Source organism: Pieris rapae, chromosome 16, assembly GCF_905147795.1.
Source record: "Pieris rapae chromosome 16, ilPieRapa1.1, whole genome shotgun sequence".
Classification (NCBI taxonomy): Eukaryota; Metazoa; Arthropoda; class Insecta; order Lepidoptera; family Pieridae; genus Pieris; species Pieris rapae.
In genome coordinates this window covers 8,650,540-8,660,764 of record NC_059524.1, presented here as the reverse complement: position 1 = coordinate 8,660,764, position 10,225 = coordinate 8,650,540, and the positions used below count along the sequence as shown (strand labels likewise).

The 10,225-nt window shown below is 35.6% G+C and overlaps 1 protein-coding gene across 3 annotated transcripts in view; it reads right to left on the bottom strand.

Moving 5' to 3' along the window:
- Positions 1-10,225, bottom strand: part of LOC110996841 (protein kinase C and casein kinase substrate in neurons protein 1) — an 84,112-nt gene continuing 73,887 nt past the window's right edge. For 2 of the 3 annotated variants that reach the window (XM_022264707.2, XM_022264706.2), the window contains 6 exons: positions 6,925-7,151; positions 6,591-6,711; positions 4,121-4,222; positions 3,475-3,614; positions 2,159-2,358; positions 1-1,702 (listed from right to left, as the gene is read on the bottom strand). In XM_022264707.2, the coding sequence (XP_022120399.1) occupies positions 1,590-1,702; positions 2,159-2,358; positions 3,475-3,614; positions 4,121-4,222; positions 6,591-6,711; positions 6,925-7,151 (903 nt within the window). In that variant the 3' untranslated portion in view covers positions 1-1,589. The remainder of the gene's footprint in view (positions 1,703-2,158; positions 2,359-3,474; positions 3,615-4,120; positions 4,223-6,590; positions 6,712-6,924; positions 7,152-10,225) is intronic. The other variant, XM_022264709.2, reaches the window with a different exon arrangement.

Genomic DNA, 10,225 nt, shown 5'->3' with positions numbered 1-10,225 from the left:
TCATATTGTAACAATTTATTTTACCAATATTAATAATATATTAACATATGTGGTCCGTAGCCACCCTCTCTGATAATAATATACAATGAATTTCTCAGTGGTCTCTGAACCTATAACAAACAATAAAACTACGGCGCGTCAAGTCAAGAATACGCGGCCTCAACTAGTGACTCGTTGCTACTTTACGATACAACAATAAAACGAGGTATAAAACAAAAGGAAAACATTAATACATTACATCTAAGGGCTCCCTTCGCTTCGTAAATACTTTTATATACAGGAAATAAATACACTACGAGACATGTACAGAACTATGCGTTAGCGTACATTTTTGGCTTCAAGTCGTCGGTCGAACCGATCATTTCTCTAAACCGAAGCGCCGAGAGGCCATCAAACCCTTCACCCGCTCTACAATTTCAAATTTTTGGTTTCCGTGTACATAACCTCGAAAAATACCCTTGGCCGTTCCAACTCCGTATAAAATTCAAGAGTAAAAAACGTTCAGGTGCACGTTAAAAGCTTTAAAAAAACGCGCTCAAAACGACGTCAAAACACACGCGTATATCACTCGTTAAGCCAATTTAGAGCCATTTATAACTTAAAAAAGTCTTGCATTGATTCTACACCCAACTCTAATATTCAATTGAATTTTAAAATAAAATCAAAATCTCATACGCCTTTAGTGAAAAGGCTAAATAATATATAGAATACGTTAAGTATATGCAATAAGGGGCTTTAATGCCCCACTGGCTTTACGTGGCCTGATAGAGCCCTACTTGCCCCTTTTTTAAATTCAGTTTATTGACAACATTTTTACATTTATTTATATTGCTTGCTTACGCGTAGTCAGCTATTAAAGTTTATTAGAAACTCGATTTGAGTTTACATCAATAACTAAGGGGCTACCCATTAATCACGTGATGTTTTTATAACATTTTTTAACCCGTCCCTCCCCATGATAAAAGTGAGGTTTAAGACTACACCCCGAACCCCACCCCCCCCCTTTCGAACCTCACGTGACTAAAGGACAGCCCCTAATGAATTGTAGATGCTTTTCTAAAAATTTCTATTATATTTATTTTTGACCATCTTATTAATTTGTCAAACAAGATATTTGATTGAATCGTTAAGGCGTAGGAGACTTTGAATGTAATTCAACACTCGTCTGCTATTTAAATGTCTAGTCGTCAATTATAACACAACGCAACAAATACCTTTGCTATTTCCGCTAATCGATTTTAAATATAATTTACTAATTTACAACGCTTCGATAAGTATTGAATAGTAAATAAACTTTAATACACAATACAAAGAGTCGGTTACGTCATTTTACAAAGTCGGGTGACGTCACAATACGTCCAAATTTACTCTCGCGAAAATGCCACGACATTTAACTTCTCTAATAAAAATATAATACAATCGTACTACCCAACTGTTTAATAATTAATATTTCTTTAAGTCTATTTTAAACAATTTATTCAACTTAAATATATTAAAATGACCTGCTTCAGGATTTAATGTGGTGTTAAATAATTCGCGGCACTTTCACGAGTGTTTGTTGCGCAGTTAGGGTAAGGGGCAATAGGGCGTTAATGCCCCACTGGCTCCACGTAGTTGGCGGGGTAGAGCCCCACTCGGCCATCCTTTCGCCCCTTGCACCATCCCTGCTCATCTTCGTCTTCTAGTTTCTCGAATAAGTCACCTGGAAAAAATAATAGACGCATGAGGGTAAGATTTTTAAGGAACGTCACGAAAATGTGCAACGTTTTTTATCGAAGAAAAGGGAGAGATGAAGCTAATAGCTATAGAGCGAGAGTAGGTAGAGAGCTATAGTGAGAAAGATTGAGAGGGAAAGGGAGATCGAGAAAGAATACACGCTATAGGTTTATGTATTCGTTTAGTAGTTACATATTAGAACTTTAGATGGCAATTCTGCCGCATAAAGTCTAGTTCAGTAAATAGTGTGAATAAAGATACACAAATACATGGAGTGATCATATACTGGTACATGATCATATATTGGGACTTTTACCCTTGTAATAAATAATTTACAAAGATGTTTCACTTCTAACGTGTACTTTGTACGCACGCACTTTTTTTGTTATAATAACGTATATTTTCCTGAAAAGATCAAATTGAAGCCTACAGCAGTACTAACCTTGCCGGAAGCTAAGTTCGTCACTTTCAGCGCCAGTGTAGTCATACAAAGCTCGCACGGGCACACCCGGTTCACCCGTATCCGTCAACGGACCTCCAGACTCTTCCTCCCACTCTTCTTCTTCGAATGGATTATCTTGCCGGCTTGGTTCCTTCACGGGCGATGCCTTGTTGGATTTTGGTGCTGATGCTGTACCGTTCCTGAAATACAAACATGCACGTATTATATATTCAGAAAAGAAAGTGATGATTTCAGAGTACTCGGTGAGTATTCCTTACTAATGTAGTTTTATTTATTCTTTTACACTTAGTTACATTTATAAAAAAACAAATAACATAATACATAAAAATTATCTCTAAATCTATCTCTTCCAGGAAACCCTATTTAGGCATAGAACTAAAAATGAAATATGATGGTTAAAATATAAAAAGTGTATAACCAAATATTATGAAAAATATGAAATCGCCAACCTTACGTAGCACAGTTACAAATTAATCTTCAATTAAAATTCAAAAATTGGATACACAAAATACAATAGTTAATTTCTGAGAAAACTTGCTGGTTTTAGAAAAATGGATTGGAAAAACTAATATGTTGTTAAAATATACATAACTGCCAATCGAACCCATCATTGACTTCACATACAGTATATCGTGAATGTTGCGTCCTGTCCGATCGTACCGCAAGGCGAACGGGCGCATGGGACGTAGACGAACACGTGTAGATCTCCAAACGCTCAATACTAGGACACGGATCAGGATTAGGAGTAGGAAAATATGGATAGAGAAGGAATATTCTAGGTAACTTTATCGATGATCTTCAGGCAACATTCCCCATTTGACGTAAGACGAACTGTTGCGTTCGTGATTGGTCAAATAGACGTATGACGCACGAACGAACTCGTGTCAGACAAGATTATGTTCGCTAATCAGAATTAAAGGCATTTCACAGTGGTTTCGTCTTTGCTCACCCATTTATTCATTTTTAACTGACTTTTTAAACCATCTACACTGTTAACTAAAAATCTACTTGTAACGTTCCTCGATTTAACGACATACCCTTAAACCGTGGAAATCACTCGGCTATGATTGGTTTAACTTGCCTTCCATTCAATGATACACTCTACAACTACAACTATGAGTAATAGAGTACATATTTTAGTTTTAGATGTATTTAACTTTTTTTAAATCTTTATAGACACAGAAATATATCCAGGTCCCATTGGGCGTTGAAGTTGAGAGACTGTATTACTTTTTATGAAATCAAATAAAATAAATTAAATTTTGGAATAAACAAAAAAGCGAATGAATACTTACGTGACAGCGATCGGTGCACTGATAGATTTCTTGTCTATGGTATTGTTGGCTGTGCTGTTCTGTGACGGCGCGTTATTCACTTGTACTACAGGCTCCGTGTGATTTGCCTTCACTTTGTTGTTTGTGATTGGCGGGAGTTCCTGTATATCGATATTTCATAATTAGATATTTGCGATACAAAACAAATCGATTTGGTCGTGTTAATAATCGTGCCAATATGCATATCGTAAGCGACAATCATGCAACATTGATAAAAATAAACTATATAGATCGAAATGAGAATGACCCACGCTCCCTAAATATCTATCATATAAATTAATATATAAACATGCAAACAGCATTTAAAATTTCATTCTCATTTAAATCCCATTACGGGCCTAATCACACTTAGTACTTGTATAATCACCGCGTTACAATAGAAAAAATGTGCTTAGCCCTTTATTGAGGTACACTGATATATTTTGTTTCGTCTATCTAAATCTAGTACACGATTTATTGATTTCAACTATCGACCAACAAAATATTCTCGTGTTTAAAAGTAAAACAAATCGCTTAAATTACTCCACTCGACATCCTTTCTCATTGTATTCATCTAAAATGGTCTATCTGGAAATGTCGAATGAAGTAAGTGGGCGTAAAGACGTACGTCTTCGCTGACAGGGCGCTGGTTGAGTAAGGTGATCGGTCCGGTGGGCAGGCTCTCCTTCGACTTGCCCTTGGCGATGTCCCGGAACTCCTCCGTGTATTCCTGGTTTTCCAATACGCGATCAAGGCACGCGAACGTTTACACACAGCGGCGGAAGTTGGGATGACCAAAATCAAAATTTGATAAATTCCACAGATCAAGTCAGTATTCACAGTTAGGATATCCCAACTTCACGCCACAAAGGCAAACTCAAAGTTAAAAAAATTAAAACAAACATTATTTTACAGTTTCAATAAAAGCCGCGACAACAAGCTCTGTTATTTTAAGTATGGGTTTGCCATGCTTAAGTCGAGAATTAATTTGCTTGGGGAATTTTATTAAAAGCAATTTTTTGACATATTGAAAATTTATGCGTGGTGCTATATTATAGTGTAATAATTTTATTGTAACTGCTATAGACTCAAAATAAAATCTGAAATTATTTACATTTAAAATTTATAGTATGCAATTTATTTCCCCTAAGTGTCGATGAGATATTAACAGTTACAAATTCAGTGACAGTGCACAGTGTTCACATTCTAATAACCATCACGGTGTACGTCCAAAACCAGTGAAGAGTCACATTCAGCAATCGTGCATCGGTTGTTTTGGCGATTGACAGAGCTTTGTGATTGTGCGTGTACATTTCTGGTCCTTCGAGCCGGAGTAGTTCCTATGTGTAAAATCCCTATGTGCCATCCGTCATGTCGACCACGAAGCCTGCTCTGAAAATCGCCGCACCTACACCGTGACGGCGTACCATGTAGGAGTTGGTAAAATATTCTCCCTTATACACGCTAGTGGTGTCAGAGGGCGCCACTCTGGGGTCCCTCTCTTGCCTGAAGCAGATAGAGGGCAGGGCGAGTCGCAGATGCCGCTGAGTGCGTGACCACAGCGCACCCACGGAGATATTTCGCGGTCGTCTAGCCGTGGTCACCACGCGGTCTATCACCGCTGACGCCGCAGCGGGAAGGTATTTGTATCGTATCGGCTCTGTGGTCTCCGACGGTTCGTCCTAATGATTATTCTAGCACATAAATACGTAGCTTCGGTGTGGTTTTGCTGTGTTTTTTGTTTGGTATCATGCCTATCACAAGTTTACGTTTTCCATTGTTCTGTTGTGCCAAATGCGTGTTGTGTGATTTACTTTTATGTATAGAAATATTAATCGGTAACAAAAAAAGTTAAAAGACGTCAAAAAACGCAAATATCCAACTTCAGAGTAATCAGAGTCCGTATAAAAGTTTGTAGTTTCATTCGCAATTTGTGCCGACCGCTGTCAATCCGCCCACAAAATCCCGTTGAAACTTTATTTATCCCAAAGTCTCGGGATTTTGGTCTCAGGGCTAAATCACTTACAACGTAAAGGTCGCTTCAATTATAATTTGAAGCTTATCTTGGTGTTACTTTGAATTTAATTAACAAAAGGTATGCGACAAGTTTTAATCGTGTGAACGTGTAGAGCTTGAGTATTTATGTTTCAAAATTTATGTTTGTTCATAGATTTGTACGTTGTGTATGTTCAAACACGGCTCAATATTAGTTTACTTTGGAGTTAACTACACTAAGCTAAAGTTAAACTTTCGAAGGCTAAAGCAGGCATATTCTGAACTAAAACAGCCAATCGAGAAGAAAAAGAGTTCTCTAACATGCGTACCTATTATTTGTTTGGAGGAAAAGAGTCTCTCGACAACCTTCCAACGGTACTTTAACAATTTCGGATGGAAATAACTCTTTTCGTCCAAATCAAAATCTAATAAAAAAGCGTATAGTTAGAGGCATACATAATTAGTTTTATTATTTGACACTGACAGCTGCTTAGTCATAGTACGTAAGAGAAAATTTGTCTACCGTTATTATCAATGTTTACCAACATGATTACAGGTTTTAAAGTATTCTAAGGGCTTTGCTTCGGGTAAATATAAAGATAAAAGACGTACTTTGGAACGCATTTAGACAAAATACCTATTTTAATATTAAAAATTTCCGTGTCATGTAAGGAATAAAAACCAGTAAGGGAGTACGAAAATTCTTTCTTTTAATGTAAAAAGATGTATGTATTAATATTTTTATAGAACCGGGGGCAAACAGGCATTGGGCTCAACTGATGTTAGAAATACGGTCGCCCATTCACACAAGCAAACGGGCTCTGCCAGTTTTACAGTCGTTCAGTTAGTACGCTCTTTTCTTGAAGGGCCCTTATTACGAATTAGTTTGGAAAATTGGCCGATCCCACATTGTGATGCTATTCGGATGGTAAGTACCCATAAAAGTAGGCTTCGATGGTAATATATAACTATATTGTAGACGCAAAGCTAGCTGTCAAACCTCAAATCTGATAAAAGCCAAGAGGCTGATTGCAGATGGAATAAAAAAAAAGCTAGCTGTCAGTGTGCCAATAAGGAAATGTGATGCTGCGGACTTAAAATACCTCGAACTGTGGCCACGCCATGGCCATATTGATGCCATGGTTGTTCGCCCACCATTTGAGGTCCTTTTGGTGGTCAGCATTGTTGATCGTATGGTGGAATTCTTCGTATATTTGTGGTAATCTGAAAAATTACGTTAAATTGTTCAACGATTTGTCGAAGACGAAAAAACTCTTTAGAAAGCAATTACTTGCGAAGATTCTTAAATTAAAGAAAATGGCTCGTTTGTCGGATTTCAGCCCGCCTTATCTTGTATTTAATTCAGTTTATATATAATATGGCAATTATGTAGATAGTTTGTCATTATCTACTGATTAGACCGGAGTAAATACTCACATGGGTTCCTGGCTAATATTCAAACATTTATGGAAGCTAAACAACACATCCTTGAAGAATACAAGTCGCTGGGCCTCCATCTGCTGACAGCGTTCAAAGACGCCTGTCATATCTTCAATGTAGCGGGGATTGTAGGCCGTAATCTCAGCCAATGCAGCCTGGTACTTGTCACGATTTTTCGCTACGTCATCACGGCATTTTGTCACACGTTCCGCCATCTTCTTAATCTGAAATTATTTATGTTATTGTGAGATAACTTCTAGAATAGAAGATAAAAGATTGTAGAGGTATCTGCGATATTGTCTGTGGTTTTCGTGAGTACCGGTAATAAAAAATAACTGACTTATTTTACAGTAAAGCTTGGATCCGGCAAACGTATTTTTAGAGGCAGTCGCAAAATTGTCATCTCTTAATGTGTGCTACGTCACTATGCAAAATTGTCAGACAATTCAAGCCAATTCGAAATGCAAATTAAATCAAATGAAAAAAATTAAATTGACTAGTGTCTAAGTTTACTACAAAGACACTGCTAGCACTATATACACAAAGTTCAACAAATAGCAGCTAACAGAGAAATATGAACTTCACTTAGCTAGCAATTAAGTTTGCAAACTTAGCTCCACAAAGTTCAGGTCTTGATAACTTCAAGCAAATTTCAAACGTGACTTTCTACTAGCATTTTATTATAGCATATTTCTTTTCATATTAAAATATATGATTACTGCCGGACAAAAATGACTTAACAACGTTGACACAAAAAGACAGTAGCGACCTTAAACCACGACGGTTACCTTTCTCATATATATATCTATATATCTCAGAATATTAGTAGATTTAAATTTAAATACAAAATAATTTACTCATATAGGTAGCACAATGTACACTTATGAACGTAAAAAAAGAAAAATATATGAAATTTTCTAATTTTACATTAACTGCCAGTTCTCAAATCAAAGACGTAGAACGGAAGAAAAGAACTGACAATAAATCTGATTGAGTTAAAATGGAAATATTCTAATACGTAATATGAGCAGTCTATAAAATCGGCCACTTTATCGTGTCTCTGATAACGTAATAGGTCTGTCAGGCCTCTTCAGGGATTAATGTAATTTCAGTAACAGACGCACAGTCTGGATGAGATCCGTCGTTCGGATGAATAATTATGCGGCTTCCAGTTTATCGCTTCATCCGGCGGCGTCGCAGTGTGCAGTTTAATACATAATACTTATTTGTATGATAAATTGTTATATATTTTAGCTACTTTCGTTATTTTTTTTTATTTTATTTATCGAGAAAGATTTAACTTACGTACTAAATATAATGCTCTTTTTACAATAAACACATTATTAAGTACTGAATAATTAATTTGGTAAAAAAATTGCAATTACTTGTGACGAAAAATAACCTTTTAATAAAAGAAGAGAGAAAAATTTAGATACATTTCTTGTCTTTATATTATGTAGAAAAATCGCTTTTGTGGCAAATAAATGGTTATTAATTACGTTAACCTGGAGCTTCTTAGGAGTCTATAATAAATTATCTAGACTTCCTAGAGATCCTGCGTTTGATTCCCGAGTTCATAATATTATAATGAGTCTTAATTTTATACGAAAAATTAAATTTCATATTTTAAATAAATCGTCACTGAAAATTTAAAGACTGTATGCACCTCACTAATTACATTTCACTAGAACCTGGAAATAAGCTAATTACGCGAATCCCATAAGTTTTATTCGTTTTAATAAAAACAAATTTCACTGAAAAGGTTTATAGAATGTTTTTAGTAAGACTCGCTCAGAGTCTAGGCTTTTGTTTTTATTATATACAACCGTAATAAGTGACTTTTTTAAAGATTAACATGTGTTATGTTAATTTTCTTTTGTCTCTTCATCGAACTGTGTATGCTATCATATTTTTGAAGTGAAACTTCTTTACGCACGCTCGACTTGGGGAGTAAGCTGGCGAACGCGTAACGTAAGCGTTACGAAAAGTGTGATCGGGCAAGGCGAACGGAAGTTGATTGGGGGATATAAGCAAAAGACAGCAGTGCGCGCGCGCACATTTTCTTTCTCTCTTTCTCTTGCAGCTAGTAAATAAAATATGTATATATATATTTCAGTCAGTAGTTCGTTTGCGAGTTTACTACCGTTACGCGAACGGTGATTCTTTGGTTATTTTTCGTAATTCTATTTCGTTTTGAACATTTTATACTAATATTTTGTTCAATACATTCAATATTCTACGTTTAAAGGGAATAAAACTGTAAATTCATTTTAGAGTTCATGTTTTGTGAATTTTCGGGTAAATAATAACAAATTATTATTAGAAAGAAGAAAGAAAGAAGTTTCACATCAGTCGTGTGGTCGCAAGATAAGCACACTCGTTTTTTTATTTGATTGTATTTTCTAATATAATTTTGAAAATTATTAAGCATTACGTTACCGATAGTACTAATATAAATGTTGAGCGTTTAATACTTTTAGAGATTTGAACTCTACGTCTCCATAAAAGCTTATCCACTGGAGTCCTGGGGGAAATACCAAGTTTGAGACAAAATTTAATCAAACAGATGCGATGTTATAACACCAAAAACGGGATAGCTTTACTGACTGTTAAAAATTCTGCCAATATAAAACCCCGAATGATCAGATCGTAAATCACCACAAAAATTATTTGCGGCTACGACTTAAAACTAAAATAAATCTCCGACTCAGCTTACAAACAAAATGTTATACATATATATATATGACCATTAATATTAAAAAAGGATAAATAGCGATTCTACCACACAAAAGACAATTAGTATTAGCTGTTACAAAACAGTCTTACCATCGCCTCCCTCTGTTGGCAATAAAAAAAAATCGTAAAATAATACAAAATATTACGTATTTAAGTAATTAAGTATTAGTATTCAAATACAATTTTGATATTACTGATTGGTATGTCGTAAAATCCAGGGTTCTATTTCCGTTGAAACAGTTAATGTTACCACAAAGATTGATTGGTAGCGTCTAAAAAAACATTTGTATAGGCTTCACGATGGGTAATGTTTCAAATTCTCGAAACTATTATTTTCTCAAGTGGCGATAAATAATAATTATGAACATTCGTAAAATTATCATTTATCTATTGGCAGCTTTCCAAGGCGAGTGTCGCTGACAGAATTGTGCTCACAATATTAATCCAGCCAAGGGTCATTGTTCCGTCACAGTTAAGATATAGGTAGTATTAGAAATCGAAACTATAAGGGAATTTTGTTAAACAAAGCCTATATCGATTAAAGCTATCTATTAAGGACAAT